This window comes from Drosophila obscura, unplaced genomic scaffold, assembly GCF_018151105.1.
Source record: "Drosophila obscura isolate BZ-5 IFL unplaced genomic scaffold, ASM1815110v1 contig_4, whole genome shotgun sequence".
NCBI lineage: Eukaryota > Metazoa > Arthropoda > Insecta > Diptera > Drosophilidae > Drosophila > Drosophila obscura.
In genome coordinates, this window is record NW_024542828.1 from 2,864,040 (window position 1) to 2,887,860 (window position 23,821).

The 23,821-nt window shown below is 42.2% G+C and overlaps 7 protein-coding genes across 12 annotated transcripts; 3 read left to right on the plus strand and 4 right to left on the minus strand.

Moving 5' to 3' along the window:
• Window positions 1-75: 75 nt before the first annotated feature.
• On the minus strand, window positions 76-7,339 carry LOC111074421 (dihydropyrimidinase). 4 transcript variants are annotated; one of them, XM_022367205.2, is made up of 11 exons: window positions 7,231-7,339; window positions 4,118-4,205; window positions 3,977-4,040; window positions 3,723-3,913; window positions 3,445-3,656; window positions 3,309-3,371; window positions 3,002-3,148; window positions 1,987-2,210; window positions 1,620-1,855; window positions 1,074-1,559; window positions 76-1,007 (listed from the first exon to the last, which is right to left on the minus strand). In XM_022367205.2, exons 2-11 carry the CDS (start codon window positions 4,194-4,196, stop codon window positions 928-930), a joined length of 1,782 nt encoding a protein of 593 aa, XP_022222897.1. In that variant the 5' UTR covers window positions 4,197-4,205; window positions 7,231-7,339; the 3' UTR covers window positions 76-927. The 4 variants fall into 4 exon arrangements, with proteins under 4 accessions (XP_022222897.1, XP_022222906.1, XP_022222889.2 ...); XM_022367197.2 differs by lacking the exon at window positions 1,987-2,210 and adding an exon at window positions 2,466-2,704 and having other exon boundaries at window positions 77-1,007; XM_022367222.2 differs by lacking the exons at window positions 76-1,007; window positions 1,074-1,559; window positions 1,620-1,855 and adding an exon at window positions 2,466-2,704 and having other exon boundaries at window positions 2,126-2,210.
• Window positions 7,340-9,170: 1,831 nt separating this feature from the next.
• LOC111071988 (GTP-binding protein Rheb homolog) lies at window positions 9,171-10,859 on the minus strand. The gene is made up of 5 exons (XM_022363563.2): window positions 10,517-10,859; window positions 10,279-10,350; window positions 9,926-10,133; window positions 9,739-9,868; window positions 9,171-9,675 (listed from the first exon to the last, which is right to left on the minus strand). Exons 1-5 carry the CDS (start codon window positions 10,563-10,565, stop codon window positions 9,586-9,588), a joined length of 549 nt encoding a protein of 182 aa, XP_022219255.1. The 5' UTR covers window positions 10,566-10,859; the 3' UTR covers window positions 9,171-9,585.
• Window positions 10,860-12,695: 1,836 nt separating this feature from the next.
• Window positions 12,696-13,853, plus strand: LOC111073751 (RNA-binding protein 42). Its single transcript, XM_022366233.2, has one exon. It carries the CDS (start codon window positions 12,789-12,791, stop codon window positions 13,698-13,700), a length of 912 nt encoding a protein of 303 aa, XP_022221925.1. The 5' UTR covers window positions 12,696-12,788; the 3' UTR covers window positions 13,701-13,853.
• LOC111073737 (phospholipid phosphatase 5) lies at window positions 13,843-16,529 on the minus strand. Of its 2 annotated transcripts, none has more exons than XM_022366221.2 (4): window positions 16,427-16,529; window positions 15,059-15,387; window positions 14,575-14,993; window positions 13,843-14,498 (listed from the first exon to the last, which is right to left on the minus strand). In XM_022366221.2, the coding sequence occupies exons 2-4, from the start codon at window positions 15,331-15,333 to the stop codon at window positions 14,104-14,106; spliced, it is 1,089 nt and encodes a 362-aa protein (XP_022221913.1). In that variant the 5' UTR covers window positions 15,334-15,387; window positions 16,427-16,529; the 3' UTR covers window positions 13,843-14,103. The 2 variants fall into 2 exon arrangements, with proteins under 2 accessions (XP_022221913.1, XP_022221905.2); XM_022366213.2 differs by lacking the exon at window positions 16,427-16,529 and adding an exon at window positions 15,802-16,054.
• A 1,662-nt stretch (window positions 16,530-18,191) lies between these two features.
• Window positions 18,192-19,975, plus strand: LOC111073117 (3-ketodihydrosphingosine reductase). Its single transcript, XM_022365261.2, has 3 exons — window positions 18,192-18,535; window positions 18,595-19,163; window positions 19,222-19,975. The coding sequence occupies exons 1-3, from the start codon at window positions 18,319-18,321 to the stop codon at window positions 19,453-19,455; spliced, it is 1,020 nt and encodes a 339-aa protein (XP_022220953.1). The 5' UTR covers window positions 18,192-18,318; the 3' UTR covers window positions 19,456-19,975.
• Window positions 19,864-21,826, minus strand: LOC111073118 (protein RER1). Its single transcript, XM_022365276.2, has 2 exons — window positions 21,270-21,826; window positions 19,864-21,208 (listed from the first exon to the last, which is right to left on the minus strand). Exons 1-2 carry the CDS (start codon window positions 21,351-21,353, stop codon window positions 20,672-20,674), a joined length of 621 nt encoding a protein of 206 aa, XP_022220968.1. The 5' UTR covers window positions 21,354-21,826; the 3' UTR covers window positions 19,864-20,671.
• A 337-nt stretch (window positions 21,827-22,163) lies between these two features.
• On the plus strand, window positions 22,164-23,790 carry LOC111071472 (zinc finger protein 226-like). Of its 2 annotated transcripts, none has more exons than XM_022362850.2 (4): window positions 22,164-22,345; window positions 22,440-23,320; window positions 23,377-23,496; window positions 23,557-23,790. In XM_022362850.2, the coding sequence occupies exons 1-4, from the start codon at window positions 22,235-22,237 to the stop codon at window positions 23,690-23,692; spliced, it is 1,248 nt and encodes a 415-aa protein (XP_022218542.2). In that variant the 5' UTR covers window positions 22,164-22,234; the 3' UTR covers window positions 23,693-23,790. The 2 variants fall into 2 exon arrangements, with proteins under 2 accessions (XP_022218542.2, XP_022218550.2); XM_022362858.2 differs by having other exon boundaries at window positions 22,332-22,389; window positions 23,557-23,789.
• Window positions 23,791-23,821: the final 31 nt, after the last annotated feature.

Below are 23,821 nucleotides of genomic sequence, written 5' to 3' on the forward strand. Positions count from 1 at the left end.
AATAAAACAAACAATCTATATCTAGATTCGATTTTTAGTTTTTTTTTTTTTTGGTAAAGTTTATTAGTTTTGTTCTTTGTGTTCGGCTTTGTTTGTTTGTTGTATTTAAATGTATGTATATAAAGTAGTATACTCGTATATAATAAATATTTATGCAATTTTATATAAATTTTCATCGAAAAACGATGATAGTATCTAATTTTAGATATCCTCAGATGAAGTTCGCCAAAAATTGTTGTTCCCAATCGGTTGTTCACTCTCCAATGATTGATTGATGAATTCCGGGGGCTTACGAATGAGGGGGTTATGCGTGTGTGGGAAGGGGGGCATACGGATACAGCATTTCAAAAGCGGATTAAACCATTGCAAAAGTCTATATCGTTTACTATATATTCCAGCTCGAATTCGTCTATCAAGACTTAGATATCATAGCCCTATCATAACTTTCAAGATGTACGTACGATCGTACCAAACAAAATTGTGCTAAATCTCAATGTAAATAAGCAAATATCGTATAAATAAATGTGTGTTTGTTAACAACAAAAGAGTATCCTAAAAAAGCACTTTGTTTGATTTTCATAATCCTCTAAAGCAGGCTTCATCCATCATCCTGCTGCAAGTTGTCAGATATCTCAGAGGATCCTAACAAAAAGCTATTGATAACAAGAGAGGCGGCAATGACAGATGCAGATGCAGATGGTATGTATGGTATTATTATCTTCCTTAAGTTGGGGACGTGGCTATATGTTTACTTAATTTCAAGTTTGGTTACGATGTATGTTTCAGGATCGGTATATTAAATGCCAGAGTTATTAGTTATTGAATGAGCGCATGGGGAACAGACAGACTTTGGCTCGCAATGCTGCCTGTCCGTGTCATGATGCATTGTGCGATTCGAAGCGAAGCGCCAGGTGAGTGGCATCGCATCTACCAGAATCCGGAAGACTTGCCGCCAGGTGGGTTCTTCACCTTGATGCAGGATCTCACACTACCCCTATCGAGCTCCTCTATAGAAAATAATATGGATTAGTTATTTATTCATAATTACTTCAAGGGAAACTACCACCACTCACCGCTAATCGAAAAGGATGACTGTTGCATATCGTGCTTGCCATCGACACGTCCACGCACCGAGGGCGTACTGCACAGGGAACCCTCCGCCGGCATGGCCAGGTTGCCGGCCAGCATGGCGCTAATTGGCTCTTGAATGGGTATCTGGATGTCCAGTTCGGCAAACTTCTTGGCCACGCTGTTGCCGCCACCATTCTGCCGCTCCTCGGGATGGTCCTCCTGCACTGCCGATTGCACTTTGCCCTCGATAATGTCATAGACAAACGGCGGACGCACCGGCGTAGGGATGAATCGGCCAAAGCCCTCCGCGACACGCACCTGCCCATTTTCGGCACAGATGCGTCCACGCACCAGGACATATTCGCAGACACCGTGTACGGTCATGCCCTCGAAGATGTTGAAGTCACAAGCCTGATGGTGCGTGTCCTTGGATATGGTACGCGTGGCATTCGGATTCCAGATCACAATATCGGCATCCGATCCGACAGCTAAGGAGAAAAGAAATGATATAATCCGCTCCATGATCCATTAGTTATTGGTGTTCCTACCAATGCGTCCCTTTTGCGGATAAATGTTGAAGATCTTGGCCGCATTTGTGCTGGTCACGGCCACAAAGCGGCAGGGATCGAGTAGACCCGCCTGTACACCCTTCTCCCACACCAAGGACATGCGATCCTCAACACCATTGACGCCATTCGGTATCTTGGTGAAGTCTCCCTTGCCCTTTGCCTTGTGCTCCTTGTTGAACGTGCAGTTGTCGCTGCCCGTCAGCTGCAGATCATCGCTGCAGTGCGGCAGAGTAAGAGATTATTATAGCAAGGAGATTCATCAATTAAACAAAAATCAAACGAAACGAAACAAAACAAAACAAAACGAATCACCAGCAAGGGAATGGTAACGAAGGGAAGTACTTACTACGCCAATGACTTCATGAGCTGCCTTGGCGTTTCCGCTGACTCGCGTATCGGAGGACTGGTGATGTAGTAGATGCGCTCCCCCTTCGACACGCCGCTCATCGAACGGCCGATGGAGCTGGCCAGCGTCTCGCCAAAGACACAGTAGCCACTGCGGCGGGCACGGCCGACAAGCTCGGCGGAGGATTTGCTGGTCAGGCCGGACACAAAGAGCGGCGTCTTCATCTAAGCGGACGAGCGAGCGATTTGCGTATGCGTGTGTGAGTGAAAGCATGAACATAGATTGTTAGATTTGGATTAGTGGGTTGGATTAGAGTGTGGCGCAGGAGCGCCAATTAGCAGTTAGTAGATATATGTAGCTAATAGCTATGAGCAGGCATGAGCATAGTATCCCAGAGTTAGTAGGCGTTAGTCAGCAGCATCAGCCAGAGACATGCTAAACCCCTGAGAAGTCGAGTCTAGTCGAGCTGCAAAACTTACTTAGCCAGGAGCTTCATCAGGAATTCTCGTGTCGTCGGATCGGGCCTCAATGGTGGGCTGAGCACATGCGCCGCCTCATGTTCGTAGCCCATGTGGAAGCAGCATGTGGCGTCAGTGCCCAACGCCGCGGCCAGGGTCTCTCCCATTATGTAACGACCTCTATACCGTTGCCGGGCTCTGGCCAGCTCAATGCCCGCCGATTTGCTCATCACATGAACCACATACAGCGGGCAATCGGACTTTTAAGGCACCAACGGATCACCATCGGATATAGATTTCGGATTCATTCGTTTTATATGTAGGTATATAGGGGTTATATCGTGTGTGCCGCATACCGCATAATATGTACAAGGGTGCATCATACACAATGGATAAGAAATAATAACAAAATTAAAAGAATATACAACATAAATAAATAGATTAAATTACAGTCCCCGGCTCGTAGTACAGGAACTGTACGTACAACTCTTTTTCTATACACCGCCCCCCACTCTCAATGTGGGATAACGAACGACTTGCTTTTGGGAGTGTCTTACCTGGTGGGCCAGAACGCAGGCGCGATGCACCGCCTCGGCCTCCACTTCCTCTGGTCGCGAAAGTTCATGGCCTTCCGGTCCAGTAATGCCTTCTGCCAGCAGACGTTGCGTATTCTTAGCAATAATGTCGCCATTTTCTGCATGCACCTGTTGAAAAAGGAGAGGAACGTACAGTTGCTTGCAGTAAAAGTGCATTCGATATCGGTATCTCAGCGTATTTTTAAAGGATGTATCAATAATACCAGATTATCGATTTTCAAACAACTTTTTGGGGTTTTATGAAAATAAAGTAAGTCGGAAAACTTACCATAGCCACGCCATTCAATTGTCGAATACGCTCAAACACATCCAACAGGTCGGAATCGTTTAGCTACAAGCAAATGAATGAGTAAATTATAGAAATTCAATGAGAAATGTTATAGAATAAATAAATAAACACCCACCTGATAGAGACCCTTGTAGGCCATGAATGTTTTGAAGGAATTGACTCCCAGCTCTTTGCACAGAATACCCAGCTCCTCGGAGACTGACTTGGACCACCAGGTGATGCCCACATGCAGGCCATAGTCGCAACAGACTTTGGGATCGGCCCAGCTGCGCCACTTGTCGTATGCCTCTATCATCGACTCGTGTTTATTGGGCAGCACAAAATCGACTGAGTATAATCGCAATTAGTTATCTCCTTCGTGACACCCATGGGATCATAAGGTGAGCAACTTACTTATCATGGTGGTGCCCCCAGCGACGGCAGCCTTGGTGCCATGATAGAAATCATCGACGGCCACAGCGCCACCAAAAGGCAGCTGCATGTGCGTATGGGGATCGATGCCACCGGGTATGATTAGCAGCCCACTGGCGTCAATGGTACGCACGCCGCCGGGTATTGTAATCTCCGAAGGGGGTCCCACGAATCTACACAAGCATTGGGATAACCATTAGTGTGAATTTCATTGATTAAATTATGGCACCACATACTTGATAGTTCCATCCTCAATGTAGACGTCCGCTTTGAACGATTTATCATGGTTGACGATCTCGCCTGAAAAGCAAAAGGAACAAAAAAAAACATTTAGAATCTTTGTGGAACACACACCTGGGTTTACCCCTCTCCCTTACCATTCTTGATGTAAACACGATTGGCAGCGCTCTGCAAGTGAATCGGTACCTTCTTAACCGGTTTTGGGCTGGTGGACATGGTGAGAGTCTGCAATGGAAAGCGTTCAGTTATGAGTGTTTTATGAGCGAAGATAAAAACAATAATGCTGGGGAGGATTTCCCACACACACACACACACACACAGACACACAGACAGGCAGTACACAGAAGCTGCCAGGGGGAGGGCACTCATTCATTCATTTGTTCATTCAAATAGGGTGGTTCCGCTTCTTGTGGTTGCCTGATGATGAGTCATAGGCCTCTGATTCAATGGATGTGGGGTGGGGGGGTGGAGACTGCGACTGGCGCCCAGACACGTGCCGAGCATTAAACTTCTGCAACTTGTATGAGTCACACCAGGCCTATCTATGCAACTCCCTCACTCAATCTCTGTAGTCAGTCTATGGTGTGCAACTGATTATGATGATGCACACGGCACAGCACAGAATAGCAGCCAAAAATGTCAATGCAGCTCGTTCGTTGTCTGCTCAACAGATTGTTTCCCCCTTTTTAGTTCCGTTGTTTGCCAACACAACTTGCAGACGAACACAATATGGTAACTGCATAAGAGGCTACACGGAATATCAATGTTGCAGCTAAGCTTTTACAAGTGCTGTGCTGTGCTGCACTGTGCTGTGCTGCGCTGCGCTGCCACTGGAGACCATCTCCGACGACGACGACGACAGCCAGTCATCCAACCAGACCAGACCAGCGGCCATTAACCTTTGTTAGTTGTTAGTAGGGGCCTCTACTTCGTTCCCCTTTGCGACTCTTTCAAGTGTTGATGTACTACGACTACGCCCTCGACAGCCACACACACAGACAGAGAGCAGACCCTAACTTGGCTGAAAATGGCATTGACGATGGCCCAAAGCCGCTAAGAAGTTCAAATTGTGCCACATGAAGAACACAACGAACTAAATACAAAAACTTACAAAAAAGAGAATGGAATGGGCTGTGGTGGTGCTGCAGGAAATGTTTGTTATGGCGCGTTGAATACAGCCTACAGTGGTGGCCAATGATATAGTGGCCCCAAAATTAGGGAAGGGTGTCTCAAATTAATGGTTTAATTTAGCATAAATAAAAGGTAAACGATATACAAGGAAATCACCCTTAGTTTCAGACATTTTATTCAGACTAGGGAGATGTCCGCCTATAACGAAGGTCTGAGGCAGCTGCACTTAATGGAGTAAGGTATGGGTATGTATGGTACAAGGTGTTATATAAAATTGGTTTAGCCAAGGGAAATGGGAGAGCAACCAATGGAACTAGCCCAGAACTAACTTTCTACTAAAAATGTTAAGTTTATTGGTACCTTCAAATGTATTTAGAAATTGTTAATAAAAATGTGTGTTTTTTTTAGGTACTAAAGTACTCTTGATAAAGGCTAAAGCTTGCTCCCACTTGAAGCTGCACATTGGTTGCCGTCTCAATAAAATTCAACAAAAACAACAACATACATGTCGTGTGAATGACGCGAGACATTTATGCTCGACACGAGTTCAGAAAATTCAGAAAGCTTGCGCCACCTCTTCAATAAATCATGGGCTGAGTCATAGCCAGTATAGCTGGATTTATAAATTTACCCCCATCTGTATTATGTGTACTCTTCTGTTATGGTAATGATTATTGGGGTGCATGACGTGTTTGAAGAATACTCTCACATATGTACATATGTATGTACATAGCTACTACATTTCATTCATTCAATTTAAATTCTGTCTGGTGTCAGTCAGTATAGGATTAAGTGAACACTTTCCTATAGCATAGCATCGGAAATAAACAGAGCCTCCCTATGTAAAGACAATTCTTCATACACATGTGAATGCAATGAACTAGATTATTTGTTAGCATACAAGTGCACAAAGTACATAATGTAATTAATGCAGCCGTATTAATGGAGGGGAAAATGTGCACAGCCGCGGTCTGTGGCTGAATTTGTGTGTCGCTGGTACACTTTGGCACTTAAATTTGTAAATGTGTACCAAATACATGAAAAAACACAAACGAGAAGGTTTAAAGTTCCCTAGTGAAACATTCAATTCTTTTGGCAGATAAGGTTTAGATTGATTTTATTTGGAAGCAAATAAGCTATTCTTATTTCTATGTATATCAGCTACAGAATATAATCTCTAAAAGGTACTGAGGTGCTCATTCCAAACGGATAGAAGTCATAGTGGCATAAATAGTACTCCCTTGAATAGGTATAAGTATAGACATGCACACACTTACATATGTATGTAGGCACCTCTAATTTTCGTCTAGTACAATGGGCCGGTTTTCTGCAAGTCAGCAAAACTAGTTAAACCATTCGCAGGATTCCCTAGCCCAAGCCCAAGTTTGATGAACTTTGCAATCGGATCTCATTCGTATGCTGAATAAAATCAATGACCATTTATTTCCACCAGCCATCATCTAACGAGTATGTATTTATGCCCCCCGACATCGCGTATATCTCTGGGCGGCTTTCTGTTTGTTATTAAATCGATAAAATACAAAAAAAAAAAAAGGAATGCCTGCCAATACAATGCTGAAAAGGCAGTGGCGACAAGACCTGTATCTGGTCTGGTGTACCGTACCCACCCATCGGATGAGAGGCAGACCAGACCAAACAGGGCGACAATCGTATCGCATCGGGAGATGTGTTCATTGCACTTGATTAGCGGATTGATAAATACATTTCTACGAACACGAGTATGTGCATTACGTACACCTGTCTGTACATATTCGACTTGAGTAATGTAGTCATGCAATTTAATTGTATTTTGCTTGGAAAAACACATGTAGTTGTTGTACTTTCTAAAATGTTTGGTGAAAATTCCATCCAACGCTTACAGATGTCGGCTGTAAGGTCTGTATTATTTGATGTATGCCATTAAATTTGAAAATAGAACAGAAATTTGAAAAAATACCCACGCATTGCGCATAAGTATACACACACGAACAAACACACACACACCACAAATACACATACACAGTGTCGGAAAAACAAATGCAAGACAGAAATTAGGCGAGATAATTTTCTGCTCTTTTCCTTCAAATTAAATCAAATTTGTTCTGGTTGGGGAAATTACCGTAAAATGGGCACAATCTCACGCGATTTTCTTAGATAAACGACTTAGTTCAGACTTATTTAACGCACGCACAACTGCTCTATTGGAAAACCAAAAACTTTGTAGGATTTCCCGGGCATGGGAGCCAGGGCAGAAAAACCAGGGCAGTCCGGCGATCAAACGAGACTTAACCCACTTAACACCCCTCTATTTAAAAAGTTTTGCACCCTTTGTTAAACCGCGGAAAATAATACTGTTTGTAAAGGCTCCTTGTAGCTACATCCTCCTCTTTACTTACAAAACAAAAATGACCACCAAGATCTTTCACCTGTAATGCGTAAAATATGTTAAAGTTACATAAATTTCGTGGAAATATTAAATACACCCCTGGTCGACAATGGGATAACGTTCTATTTTATTGATTGAAATCGTATTCCACGATTTTGATATTCAGTTCAATATTGCTAGCTAGTTAGCCCTCTCAGCCCTAAACAAACAATTTTATCGGATAGATACATCAATTTTCTACCAGATTGGTTAGTTTTCAGAAGTCTTTTTTATTGCATTGTTTATATAAAAAGGTTCAAACAAAAACGGCCAAAGCATAAAACGTAAATGTTGACAAAATGTTGCTGGTCAACCAAGTTTCTTCTATGCGTATGTACTTTTGTATACCTTATTTCTTTTCATTGATGATAAATATTTTTTTCCAAGCTGCTTTAAAAAATTAATATATCATTTTTTTCTTAGATTGAGATGTTTTTTTTTACCTATTAATGCATATGTTTTGTGTTTTATAAATACATATTTATCCCGGTTATGATACCTATGATACCCGTGAGCAGCAAAATTTCTCTAATATCTTTAAAACAGAGACTGAGTAGTTTCTGCATTCACTGAAGCCTGAAATTGCAAACAATATCTCAAGTCCATAGTATCCATTTTCCCAAGGTATTTAGATTTGTTGCTCATTCCGTACCAAAGTTGCACAACAATGCTGCCAATTCATTTCCACATGTTGCTGAAATTTTTCCCATACAAATCAAATGTATCTTACGGGAACGTCGCAACAATGAATCTACGTTCCAAATAATCCGTTACAAAAGAAACTTTTTTTTTACGCGTTTTCAACTTTCAGCCAATCAAATCGTTCGAAATTTTCTGTAAGCATTTTAGGGTGGTTTTCTGGGCTAAGTCTAAAAATATGTCGCTCGACCATGACACAATAAAATAATGCCGAAAATTTTTCTTCACAAGTAAATATCCATTAATAATTTTTTAAATCATATCATTAATAATAACGATGAAGAAGATTCAGACACCACGAAAAAGAGGGGGTGAATTTCACCACGAAAGCGCTCTCTTCACCTCGAAAACGAGAGCATATTTTGAAAAACCACCACGATTTGATACCGAAAAATGTCAGTATTTTTCGTGCGCTGAATGAAGTTTGGCGGTCATTTTGAAAAGTGCTTTGATATACCATCAAAAATAGATTGGAACTTGATTAAGTATACTTTTATAAGCCGATCTTTATCGTGAACTACGCTAAAATTATTCAAGTTTTATAATATTCGTCTATGGATTTAAATACTTACTGGTCGACAATGGGTTAAACGTCTTCATATTCTGTTAACCGGCTGTTAGCGATAATGTTAAGTACTGTGCTGTTACGACGGTTGATTGAATGGTAAAAATAGAAGGTTTGCGCGGTATTTGAATTTAAAATAATTCCACCTGAATTCTTTTTTTAAATACTGTAGTAAGTGATTTTATGTGATTAGTGAAAATAGATGAAACCATAATTAAGCAGAATCCAATTAGATTGGAGTCCCCTACCCAATGGAACCATATCTATATGATGTGAGGATTGCTTGCAAAATTGAGACTTCTTTATATTCTTTAAGAACATCCATGGTCTAGGCCTTTACTCTCAACTCCTAAATAAAAATTCGATCATATTACTTGGACAAATTATATTTAAATTGAAACTAAAAACAGTAAAATATATAGAAAATAATCGTTTGACTCTTAATCTGTTTATAAACTTTGTAACTGAATTGTTGTTGTGAAAAAGGTGAGCTAACTTAAACCTGTTGTGTGTTGCGCTGAGCGACAGCCACAAAAAAAAACCTGCTGGGCAGCATTTGTGGTCGCTCCTAAATTGATTGATGTTGGTTACTTTTGCTGTTGTGGACTTAAAGCTATTAGTTTTTGTAGATTTTTTCTTCCTGCGCACCTGGGACACGGCTGACAGCCCACGCCCATGCATGCACGCCTGCTGGCCGAACTGTTTAGATAAGATATAATCGATTTTCGTATTGCCATCACGGTTTTAACAGTTTGACCATGGATATCCGCTTGCCAGGGTCTCTCTTATGATATAATGCAGCTACTCTTCTCCTGGGGATTTCCATTCTCGTTCTCAATTAAAATCAGTAGCTGATGAAATATGTCTCCAACAGACTGTGAAAGAAAGAGTGAGATGAAAATTGAGAATGTATTTGATTAGCAAACACGATTACTTACCTCATTTTGTTTGGCAGATGTTTCAAGAAATGCTGCTCGCCAGGATTCAGCCAGTTTCTTGCCCTCCTCTGTGGTTACAGTTCGCTCTTGATGCAAATCGGTTTTATTGCCTACTAACACTACAGGTACACTGCAATATAAAATAGTTATTAAGGAATTGCCATCGGAGAGGCGCATATTTGCGTACTATTTTTTGCCCATCACATCTAAAAGTTTTTCGTATATAATTTTGATAACCTCAAAGGACTTTTGACTCGTTATTGAATAGACCAGGACATAGCCATGGAAATCCATGCTGTATTGCACCGGGAATATGCTGTATTCGTCCTGGCCAGCGGTATCGATCAGCTTCATATCGTACTCCTGCGAGTTGACCTTGGTCTCCTTGGTGAATGCTAAATGAAATTAATAAAAATTTACGTTTTAAAAAGTTGAATTCTCTCATTCGCAATGATGCATGCTGCCATCGCATGGTGCTCCTCCCAAACGTCATCGCACTCCTGAAAGGGGGGAACAGCTGCTGCCTGCGCACGCACTTACTATTCTCAATCGTTGGGTCATACGAGTCCACGAATTGGCCTTCAACAAACTGTATGCTGAGCGATGATTTGCCTGCAGGTGAAACGTAAATTATTACTGGGAATTTTTCGCCAGTTCGTCAGAGTTGTTGCTTTTGCTGTGTGCTGTTCGACTGAAATACTACGCAATTACAGAGCCAAGCAACAACAACAGTCATCGAAACGCTGGAGGGGGAACTGGAGTTCAACCAAACACTCACCCACGGATCGGTAGCCCATTATGGCTATATTGCGTTCTTTTGGTGGCATCTTATGCGTATGTAAAACACGCAATTATGTTTAGACTTGTAGCTTTAGTTTTAGGGGCTTTTTTTTGCCACTTTTCTTTTATTGTTGTCGCTCCGTTCGACTCTCTGTGTGTGGTTTGGGTGACTTTCTGCGGGCGTGAGTGGAGGCAGCCTAATGGGCTATTACTTTACGAAATGATGTTTGCTCAAGATACTTGTTGCTATCACAGCTTGTAGCTTTTTTAATGGTATTTAATTCAATTATTATTATTTCCACAGAATAGAGGTGTCAAACCATCGAGGGCACTATCGATAGTATCGATATTTTACTGCTAGTCTCTACTATCGACGGTTGTGCGACTATCATGATATTATCGAGCTACAGTCGTTGCGCTTTTGATATGTTTGGATTGGCTGCTATAAAATACGAAGACACATTTGTAAACAAATCGACAGGTGGCATCTAATTTTTACAATGGACAAGTTCCTAAAAGGTTTCAATGGTTTTTTAATAATTATTAGAGCTATCACGATAGTATCGATTGTTTTTTCAAAACATTCGATGTTGATATTCCTCGATATTGATATTCCGTTTAATATTACCAGCTAGCTGGGACTCTCAGCCCTAAACAAATAATTTTATCCGATAGATACATACATTTTTTAAGAGATTGGCAAGTTTTCAGAAGTCCTTTTTATTGGATTATTTACATATTAAGGTTCAAACAAAAACAGCATAAAACGAATTTGTCGTCGTTTTGTGGCGCTGCCAGACTCGTGCATTCGTAGTTGACTTGCGGGCTGCCATACCGTGATATTTTGTGATATGAAATTCGTCAATTTTGATATTCAGTTTAATATTACTAGATAGTTGGCCCTCTCAGCCGTAAACAAATAATTTTATCCGATAGATACATAAATTTCCTTCAGGATTGGTTAGTTTTTAGAACTCTTTTTCGTTGGATTGTTTACATATTAAGGTTCAAACAAAACCAGCCAAAGCATAAAACGTAAATGTTGACTAAATGTTACGTCAGTGTTGCTGGTCAACCAAGTATCTTCTATGCGTATGTACTTCTGTATACCTTATTTCTTTCAATGGGTGTGAAAAGTTTTGCTCCAAGCTCCAGTGAAGGATTATTTATGATTTTATCCTAGATTGACATGTTTTTTACCTCTTAATGTATATGTTTTGTGTTTTATAAATACATTTATCCCGGTTCTGATACCTATTATTGGAACCCGTGAGCTGCCAAATTTCGTTAATATCTTGAAAACAGAGACTGAGTAGTTTCTGCATTAATTGGAGCCTGAAATTACAAACAATACCTCAAGTCCATAATATCCATTTTCCCAAGGTATGCAGATTGTTGCTCATTCCGTGCCAAAGTTGCACAACAATGCTGCTAATTCATTTCCCCATGTTGCTGAAATTTTTCCCATACAAATTCAAATGTATCATACGAGAACGCGTATGGAATGACGCAACAATGAATCTTCATTCCATACGCGTTCCCGTAAGATACATTTGATTTTGTATGGGAAAAATTTCAGCAACATGCTGCCACACCACGAAAATGAGAGGAAAGTCTCCACAAAAACACTCTATTCTCCACTGAAAAGAGCACTCTCCACGAATTGAGAGCAAATTTTGCAAACTCTCCACGAATTGAGAGCGAAAAATGTCAGTATTTTTGGTGCGCTAAATTGAGTTTGGAGGTCAATTTGAAATGTGTCTTAATATTTGGAAAAATAGATATTTTACTTGATTTGTTTTTTCGAGTGACCTCAGAAACCAAGAACCAGTAACCAGTAAATAACAAAAAAAAAAATTAATAATTTTTTTAGCCCGATACTATCATGATAGTTCGATTGTTTTTTTCAAAACATTCAAAGCTATCGATGGCTCAACTATCAATCGTTTGACAGCTCTACCACAGAATCTACGATGCAGCCAGTGTGTCCGATGATTTTTCGACAAAATATACCGCCTTGAATCTCAGAAATATACCATATTTTCTAAATATACCGATGTAAATATACCATATTTTCTAAATATACCGATGTAAATACCCACCTAACATTAGCGGTATTTTTATGCGATAAATAGCATATTAGAGACGAGAAGAGGGCGATATGTTCGCTATCGCGCTTTACACATCTCTAGGCATCAGCTGTTGAAAGGCAGCATTTTTTGTGAAAATTTGTTTGATTTTGAGAGTTTTAAGCATTCTGGCATAAATAAATGGGTACAAAACGTCGTAATATCGAGGACGAGCTGTCTCGCTTCGAGGCTGAGATCTCCAAGCCGCCCGCGCGGAACCTCTTTGTGCCCAACCAAGTCCGACCGATCATCGCCGCGAATACGTACAACAATGTACAGCAGAAGCTGCAGCAGCATCCGGGGGCGCGCTTGTCAGTGCCGCCGCCTCCAATTCCACCACCACCCTCGTTCATGTCGACCTTTGTGCCGACAGGCAACAATTCTTCATCAACATCGCCCGCCAAATCGATGGCCGCCACTCCCGTGGTGTTAAGCAGTGCCCCAAAGTTGTACCAGTGCCGACAGTCGGTGCATGTGCCCACTGTGGCTGCGGCACCGTCATCCATCGACATAAATGCCGTGCAATTCGACGTCACGCAGAAGCTGAAAAAGCTAAAGGCAGAGAAGTCCGGACCCAATCCCATAGCCGAGGAAGCCATCAAAGCAGCGCGCGCCTCGTCCGCTCTGCAATCTTTCCAGACCACAGAGCGCAAGAAGAAGGATCGCAAGACTGTGCGGATTGCCGGTGGCACTGTGTGGGAGGACTCCTCTTTGGCCGACTGGCCCGACGATGATTTCCGCATATTCTGCGGTGATCTGGGCAACGATGTCAACGACGAGGTCCTCACACGTACCTTCAACAAGTTCCCGTCGTTCCAGAGGGCACGCGTGATTCGTGACAAGCGGACCGGCAAGAGCAAAGGATTCGGCTTTGTCAGCTTTCGTGAGCCTGCGGATTTCATACGCGCCATGAAGGAAATGGACGGACGGTATGTCGGCAGTCGCCCGATCAAGCTACGAAAGAGCACCTGGAGGCAGCGCAGCCTGGACGTGGTCAAGAAGAAGGAGCGCGAAAAGCAGGTGCTACTGCAGGCCTTCAATTCGATGAATTGAGAGTGAAGAGGAGGAGGTGTCTGTCTGACGCACAGAGAGTTAATAGACAGTCCTTTAGGCTAGTTTCGGTCACTTTGATGTAGCAAATTTGAATCAATTGTTTGGATGTTTTGCTGCAGAAAATGAGCATTAAAATTTACTTTTAGCAAATGACGTGATTTGTTTTTTATTTATTTAAATATGACTACACCTACCCATTAAGAGGTAAACAACCCTCCCTCCCATGCACAGCACAGCTGCGTGTCTGTCTATTTCAGGATTAACAATTATGTGTACAATAATTACAGGCTTACGGGAATACAGCTTCAGTGTTGATGGCTTGATAAACATAATTTAAAAGAGCTTAGGGGAAGAGCAATAATTGAACTACATAATACGTAAAGCTTTGCAATTCTAAGTAGATTTAGTACCATTTGGCTTGTTCCTTGCCACCGAGCAGTGGCCTGCGTAGCATATCCCCGCCAGCCCCATTATCATCTGCGTTTCTCTGCGTATCATATTTATTTCCCTGTGTCCTGGGCCAACGGATCGACGGCTTGCCTGCCTGGGGCCCAAAAATGGATGGATAATATTGTCTATAGCTGATATAGCCCGTGAGGAGGCCAATGATGCCACCCACAGTCACATCCTGCCAGTGGTGGTGGTAGTCGCAGGTGCGACTAACCGCCACCAGAGTGGCGACGATCAGCGGAATGACAGCAATGCACAGGCGCCAGGTGTGGCCGCGTCCTCGGGCATCAAAAGCATGCAGCTTCGCACCCACATAGTAGGCAATCAATCCAAAGCTGGCAAAGGCAACTAAAAGAGTCCGAACGGACGGGAGTTAGTTAACAGTTCAAGACTAACTAAAGGAGGCCATAGGCCAAACACCTACAGGATGAATGTCCGCTGGGAAAGGATTTACGTCCTTCGTTTATGTCGCTCGCAATCCCAGTGCAATTGAAATCCAAAATGGAACTGCCATCCGAGATGCTCGACGAGTTCAACACCATTACGCCGTCGGGAAAACAACGATAGAAAAAGTCTGGCCTGGGTCGGCCGACTGTGATTTTCAGCAAACTAGTGGGAAGGCCGTTCATGCACAGGGCCAGGGTCCAGGCCCAGCTGGCGGCTCGAAAGTCTCGCCTATCCTTCGTAATCACATAAAAGACAACGGTCACAATCAGCGGAGCCACAATCACCCAGAAGAGCAGCTCCCCGCCCTTGACGATATCCGGACGCCTCGGATTCTTGTACAGCCATAGCTCCTCAGCGTGTATTTCCCGCTTGAACGCCCACATAGTCTCCAGTTTGCTGCAATAATGACTCACATTAATCAGAATTCTAATATAACCCTTATCATATCAACAAAAACTCACAAAAATAAAGCGACGAGGACAATCCGAAGAACTACGTCAACCATATCACCAAATCTCTCATTTCGGTGTCGTAAACTAGAGTGTTGCACCTGCTGCTGTTGCTGCTTCTCAGGCTGTGCAGAGGAACTTTCGGCGCTAATCTTTAGCTCATTGCGCCACATTCCGTTGCCGTTTGATGCGTTGATTCCTTCACGTCCAGGGTCTTCCGAGGAGCTTTCGCTAACTGTGCGTCGACTGGACATCAAGTCCTGACCTTCCTTTCCGGATGTCATCATGGTCTGCTGGGTATTGTCAATGTGCTGGTTATTAATGTTCGCTTCGCTTGTTTCCTGAATAATTGAAGAGATAAGAAAAAAGCTGAATCATAAGAAGTTGCTTTTCGGCAGTTGATACCGTCTGATAGCCAGATAGACGTTCTTATCACACAATAAACAAAAGCCTTATAAGCCATGTACAAATTTCAGTTGTACTTCTACTAATCCCAAAAGAGTATTCCCTTGGCGGCTTGACCAAAATCCCCATCATATTGTCGTCACATAAGTGTGAATATTTCCGATGCTTGCGATAAGATACACACTTGTCCGTCAATGGCCACGCTTTTCCCCAATATTTGCCATCCACCGTGCTTACGTATTCGTACAGTACAAGTATATTCGGATAGACAGATAATTGCCCCCATGTAAACACTTTAATAAAGGTAGTCTCAAAATAGTTTTTGCTGGCTGGCTGGCTGGCTGGCGCACCTCGTCGATAATCCGCGTAGTCCGGCTTCCGATATCGTCACTGCTTTTGATTGACTTTTCGCGGTTGCGGCTTCGCAAGCTTGCGGTCAGGCTATCTGCCATAATCGGCTGTTCTCTGGATTTACTGTGGAACTGAACTGTTTGCACGGTCAAAATGGTGGTGTAACCGTTTGGCATCCACTTGTTGCTGCTGGCACGAGCTTTGGGGCTTTAGGGGATTCTTCCAACTGGCGGCTGAATGCTAATTACCAGCGTTTTTATAAACTTTCTCTAATCTGGCAACAGCATTGTAAAATAAACATTATCCCTCTCTCGGTCGCTCTGCTGGCCAACATGCGACCCGCGTACCGCTGACATCAACGCTCCCAACGAGTGCATATTAAACAGAGGGTAAGGCGGTACAATACAAGCCTAGGTTGTTTGTTAATTCTTTTCGTATGCTTGCATGTTGAAGTTTTCATTTAATAACCTTTTCCCAAATAGAGGAGGACGCCTTGCCTTCTCTTGGATATACCATGACAACAGCAGTTAATGGGGGGTCGACGCGACAGCTGTTTTGTTTGCCTTTCCGGTTACATTATTTGAGCGCAACTGCTGCCACTATAGTGGGCTTTAGTAGTTTTACCTGTTAATTGATCATGCTCGAGACAAATACACAGAATTACATTTTTAAACCTGCCACGCGAAAAAATTGCAAATTGAGCGAAAATGTAAATCGATAGGTTATTTGTTTTGGTATTTTTTCTAATCGTTCTAGTCGGGCTGCCAACTTGGTCCAGTGTGATCAATGTTTTGATACCCTGGAAAATTTTCCGCAGAGGTTTTTCTTCTTACTTTTTGCGGAAAATGTTTCTTTTTCTTTCTATTTGTGGAAAATTTATCTTCTTATTCTTTTTTGTCTACTTTTTTTGTTAGGGCTGCCAGATCGGTTCAAGGCGAATCGGTAATGAAACGGGTAGAAAAATATCATGGTGGCAGCCCGAAACTACGAATTGCACGAGTCTGGCAGCGCCACAATACATCACATTCGTTTTATGTTGTTTTTGTTTGAACCTTAATATGTAAATAATGAAATAAAACGGACTTCTGAAAACTTGACAATCTTGTAGAAAATGTATGTATATATCGGATTTAATTATTTGTTTACGGCTGAGAGTCTCAGCTAACTAGTATTATTAAACCGAATATAAAAATCGAGGAATATCAACTTTTGAAAAAAACAATCGATACTATCGTAAAAATATCGGGCAGCGCACAAAAAATACTGACATTTTTCGCTCTCAATTCGTGGTGGGTCTTCAAAATTTGCTCTCTTTTTTGAGGTGAAGAGAGCGTTTTCGTGGTGACTTTTCGTGGTGTGAGAAACATGTTCTTAACGGGAACGCGTTTGGAATGACGCAACAATGAATCTTCATTCCATACGCGTTCCCGTAAGATACATTTGATTTGTATGGGAAAAAATTCAGCAACATGTGGAAATGAAGAGGCAGCATTGTTGTGCAACTTTGGCACGGAATGAATCTGAATACCTTGGGAAAATGGATATTATGGACTTGAGATATTGTTTGCAATTTCGGGCTTCAGTGAATGCAGAAACTACTCAGTCTCTGTTTTCAAGATATTAACGAAATTTGGCAGCTGACGGGTACCAATAAAAGGTATCAGAACCGGTATAAATGTATATATATAACACAAACATATGCATTAAGAGGTAGAAAACATGTCAATCTAGGATCAAATCATAAATAATGTTTCAATGGAGCTTGAACAAAACATTTAACATCAATTAAAAGAAATAAGGTATACAAAAACCCATACGCATAGAAGAAACTTGGTTGACCAGCAACAGTGACGTCACATTTAGTCAACATTTACGTTTTATCCTTTGGCCGTTTTTGTTTGAACCTTAATATGTAAACAATCCAATGAAAAAGAGTTCTAAAAACTAGCCAACCCTGAATAAAATTTATGTATCTTTCGGATAAAATTATTTGTGTACGGCTGAGAGTCTCAGCTAACTAGTAATATTATACCGAATATCAAAATCGAGGAATATAAACTTTGAATGTTTTGAAAAAAACAATCGATACTATCGTAATAGTATCGGGCTCAAATAATTACTAAAAAACCATTGAAACCTTTTAGGATATTGTCCATTGTAAAAATTAGATGCCACCTGTCGATTTGTCTACAAATGTGTCTTCGTATTTTATAGCAGCCAATCCAAACATATCAAAAGCGCATCGACTGTAGCTCGATACTATCATGATAGTCGCAAAACCGTCGATAGTAGAGGCTGGCAGTAAAATATCGATACTATCGATAGTGCCCTCGATGGTTTGACACCTGTAATATTTACAAATTCTTTGAAAAAGTACCAAACAATCGACAAAATTGACGTAATTGTCAAGTTGTCTTCTTCGACTTGGCAATTTCCACCTTGTAAGGGCGGCCAAATAATCACACGCTACTCAAGGGTAGAGTGGTAACATAAAACCCCAAACAAACAAAAAATACATGGAATTTAGTTGGGATATTATTGCCTGTCTGAGCATAGCGGTGCTAGTACACATTATAGTTTACGTGTTTGTGATGGAAAAGCGAGCCAAGAGCATCGATGGACGCCATGTCGTGGTCACCGGCGGCTCGAGCGGCATTGGTGTCTGCCTGGCCATAGAATGCGTCACGAAGGGCGCCCATGTTACGATTATAGCGCGTGACGAAAAAAGGCTGAGTAAGTTATACACCGGTTTCATTTGGAGAGCCCCACCCTACACACTTATCGCTTTACAGAAGCCGCTGTGGACCGGATGGAGCTTGTGCGCCAGCGACCGGATCAAAAGCTGCAGTACCGCAGCCTGGACATTGGCGGAGACTATGAGGAGGTGGCTCGTGTGCTGGCCGAGACCGAGGATACTGTTGGCCCCATTTACGCGCTGCTCAATTGCGCGGGCATGGCCATTTGTGGTGTCTTCGAGGAAGTTTCTGTACGGGATGTCCACAAGCTGATGAATGTGAACTTCTTTGGCAGCTACAACTGCACCCGTCACGTCCTGCCCAAGATGAAGAAGGCGAGGGAGGGCATCATTGTGATTACCTCATCGCAGGCCGCCATGTTCGGCATCTATGGCTATGGACCGTATGCAGCCAGTAAATATGCACTGCGAGCGATGGCGGAAACGATAGCCATGGAGTCGCGGGAGCACGGCGTCAGTGTCACCTTGGCCCTGCCCTGTGACACAAACACACCAGGATTTGAGGAGGAGGAGAAGTCCAAGCCACGCGAAACAAAGATCATCTCGGGCGGTGGAGGTCTACTAAAGCCAGAGGACATGGCCAAAGCCATTCTCAAGGATGCCTTGGTGAGGCATTGATTTATCTCCTTTCCATTCTCAAATTTCATGAGTATTTTCCTTGCAGAAGGGCAACTTTATCTCGACTGTGGGCGCTGAGAGCTGGCTGATCACCACGCTAGGCGGTGGGCTGCTGCCCTGGGATGGCTTCTTCACAAATCTCCTGCACGCCTTGGTCATCGGTCCATTGCGCTTGTTCGGCTATGGCCTGCACAAGTACTTCAATAGCATCATACGCAAATGCGCCAAAGAGGATCGTGCCAAAAAAGATGGATCTGGGGATAAAGTGGCATCGAAATGATCGGAATTCCTATCATGTCTCTATAGCCCGTATATTTAAGCACTTATTTTTGTATTTCCCACATTGCATGCTGCATGGTTGGCAAACTACTATTCCAAATATCGCCTGACAACAGCCACTTTCGCAGTCATGTAATCTAATTGTTCTATAAAGTGTATTTTCTATGTATTTCTAGTCTTGTAGGTGATTAAACTGATAAATATTACACACATTTAATACCTATAAGGCATTTCTCCTCAAGAACCAACAGTCAGCATGGCTTGCCGGCTGTTCTTGATTAGATAAACCCCATTTTGCCACTTGTAGACCCCCTACTCCATCACACCCTCTGATCCGACTCAACGATAAGACACCATTCAAAATAGGTCAAAATATGCGCGCATACATATTCGAGTTTAGTTTTTTTCTTTTGTCTCCCTTTATTCATAAGACGCACCCCAGTTTTACACTCTTCCTTTAGTTCCGTTTTTCATTCTGCCTTTTAACATTTTGTATATAGTTAACGCTAAACAAAAATTATTTGTATAATTATAATGCAAATTATATAAATACATACATATATATATATATATGCTAGTATATATATATATGTATATAGTTGTAAACATAAAGTGTTATAGCATCTAAGCATCAGATAGATAATCAAAGAATTATTATTGGATTTCAATAGGTAAATTCTATTTTTTGGATAGGACAATTTGTTTTGTAATATTATGCTTTAGGTTTAGGTCTGGTTATTAAATTATAGTAGTTACCCAGGGGGGGGGGATTGCATTGTAACTAAATAATGTATACAATAAACAATTAAACAAAGGTCTTTATGTTGCACAAGACGCCGTGCGACAACTCAATAGTAAAGAAGAAAAATGCTACGCAAACCAAAAGAAATTATTTCACGATTACAAGCCAAAGAATGCTGAACTTAATTTTGGGTTTCGATTGTGGATTGCTCTTGGATTGGTGTTTGTTTGTGTGTGTATGTTGGTGTTGGTGTTGCTTGATTGGTTGGTAGCTTCCTCTAGTAGTCCTCAATTGCAATGATTTGCGGTGGTTTAATGGACCCTACTCCCACTGTTGGCGACCCCACATCCTTGGTCGCTGCGTTGTCGCTAGTTGATGTTGTTGTTGGTCCAGCAGCAGCATTTGGTGTTGCAATTGCAGTGGCAACCACCTCGCCCGCTGCTGTCCGTGTCTCCGGCGTCTGTGCGGCTAATTGTCACTTTGAGTTGCCCGCCACTGAGTTGGCGCCCGCCTGGTCGTTCACCCTCTGATATCGTGGCTTATTGCGTGTGAAGGGCAAGTACTTGAACTTGATCATATGCTTGATCTGTCGCTTCATCGTGATGCAGAACAGCGTGATGAAGTACATGACCAGTATGGGCCAAAAGACGGGTACATTGAAGAAGTCGAAAAACGTGCAGAACAGACCGATCCCCGTGCTCTTTGTCACCGACAGCCAGAACTTGAACTCCGGCAGGCGTCGTATGAAGGGACGGAATTCCTCATTGCTGCGCGTCGGCAGATTTGGACCATCGTCTTCGTCGTCCTGTGCATAGGGATCGAATTCTGGATCGATTTTTGGCGTTAGAAATGCTATAAACAGATTCAGATGATAGATGCCCAGCGCATAGCAGATGATGTACCATCCTTGGTATATGAAAATGCGAAGCACGAAGAGCAGGAGTACAAAGCCAGCGAACACCCAACGCAGTCGCGTATGCGGCGTCGAGCGATCCAGCGTTGACTGATAAGTCTACAAAGAGGTCATATATGTTTATGGATGGTCGATGTCGATTGCCTTGGGTACCACTCACCTGTGAGAGGCGTTGAAACACCTTCTTGATGCCTCCGCCACCAGATGACGACGACATCGTGGCACTGCTGTCTTCATTCATCATTGTTGCCACAGCACCCGCTCTACTTCCTCACCATTAATCGGAGCGGTTGTCCACGTTCTTGTTTACTTTGACGTACAGCTTCGGAGTGGGCTACGATGCTGCGCTATCGATTTGGGCTTGGAGTGGACAAAAGTAGAGTCTAACTAAACACAAAATAGGCAACACGGTGCGTTCTAAATCACTAATTATTTCATTGCCGAGACGTTCCGTTTTAGGTTCCTCCTCTGCCTCTTCGTCGTCGTTCTGCTTGTTCTGCTATTCTTCTTCTTTGTGTTCTCTCCCCTAGTGCGAGTTTTTGCGCTTGTCAGTTGTGTAGATTGAACTATGCTTTGTTCTCAATGCCTGCTTGCTGTTGTTCAATATCTTCTAACTATATCGCAACTGTTATTCCATTACAGTTCTATTCCTAATTTGATTACTGTGTGTGTCGGCAATTTATTGTTCTTTTTTTCACATCCACGTCATTATAGGGTATATCGATACATCAGTATACCGATATATCTTCTGTGTTTGATAATATGTGGGTAATATCTTTGTGCGATAAGCGGAATTATTCGTCGTTTTATTTTGAAAATAACCCAAGCATTAATTTATGAAATAATTTGTAAGCTGTTATTGAGCCTTCTGCTCTGGCTCGAGAGCTTTTAGGATTTACTTAACGCTTAAATGGTTTGAATTGAAGAGCTAAAGAATTTATAGGCAAAGCAAACATTATTTAAAAACTGTTAATACACTTCTTTAGAGGGTATCTATACATCGATATCGATATCCAAAATTTTTACCGCGTTTGTCTTCAAAACCAGCCAGATTGCCAGCACTGATTTACAGCAACAAACAAAATAAACATCTTTAATTTGCGGAAAAGTTAGTCAAGTCCCGAGATGGCGCTTCTGTGTCGAACTTGTGGGGAGCTCGCAATAAATCCAAGGAGACTTTTTGATAAGAGAGGAGCCGACGTATTAAACGACATCCTTAAATTGACGGGCATCTGGGTAGGAATAAATCCGTGAAAAACATACATTACATACTCATATATGTATGTATGCAAGTATATTGTTACAATTACTAAATTGAGTTTAATTCCAGCTTACTAATAGAGAAGGATTCCCCTCACATATATGCTCCATCTGCCTGCAACACTCAAATGAAGCCATGGCATTTAGGGAGCTTTGTATAAGAACTAACCACTCTTGGTACGAAACACTCGATGCGTCCGACTCCAAGACGGCTGACGACGCTGTGCACCTGGATCCACTAATTGGAAACGACGAAGCGGCGACACCTGAAGAGAACAAGGAATATGTCACAGTGGAAATTGAAACTCTGTGTGAGGAAAGAACGTCTGTAAGTCCTTTAAGCCTCCATGCAGAACCAGATTCATTAACTGCTTACAAGATAGCATCGTTGCGTCGTGAAAGGAATCCATCAAATATGCGCCAAAAAGCTACAAAAGAACAATCTGAAAAAATAGCTAATGATGGAGAGTGTCATGATGAGCTCTTGGACTTTGGGCCCCTGACAAATGAAGATGTTCAGCTTGTCCTTGAGGAGGAGAATCATGAGGAAGAAAACGTTATAAAAAGGACTTTGAAAGGGTTCAAGTCACGATTAGATTCGTGCTCTGTTCCCAAGAAGAGAGTATTCCGAGGTTCCAGGAAATTAAGTGTTGACCCAGTTATAAAACGTGAAGGGGATCTTGCAAAGAAGAAGCGGTATAGAAGAGCCATTCGTGGTTTTTACTGCGACCAATGCGGCAAATGGTTCCAGGATAAAAGCAATCTTAATGTACATTTGACGCGGCACACGGGCGTCAAGCAGTTTGAATGCGAGGAGTGTGGGCGCAAGGAGTTTACTATGCATCTTTTGAGCCTTCATATACGAGTAAAACATAAAGGGGAACTGCCATACTCTTGCAAGTACTGTGGACAGCGATTTGACAACTGCATAAAACGTTTAAGACATGAAAGGTGGGTAATTTATTCATTGTTAGACTCAGACTAACCACAGATTGCATTTTTCTCAGGCAGCACAAGGAGTGCCCCGATATTCGACCTCACGTGTGTCCTGTTTGCGGAAAAGCCTTCCAACTTAAGAGAGCCTTAAGGATGCATGAGATTGTGCACACGGGTGAACAACCATTCCAGTAAGTTGTAAAACAGCTTATATATACGCATTATGTTTGAACATCCATGTTTATCCGCAGCTGCGAGGTCTGCGACGTACACTTTAACCGCAAATCCAGCTTACAAACCCACAACCGTTCAAAGCTGCACATTAAAAAAGTTGGTCAAGGTCAGACCAAAACACAGCTAGATGTATTTATGGACGAGGATACCTAACGCAACAAGTAGTAAACCAATTAAAGTTGATGTAATTTTAAAAGTTACTACATTACCGCTTAAATAAACAAAAGTACCGTTTAGATAGACATGGTATCGATATATATATGTATCGATATAAAGCTTGAT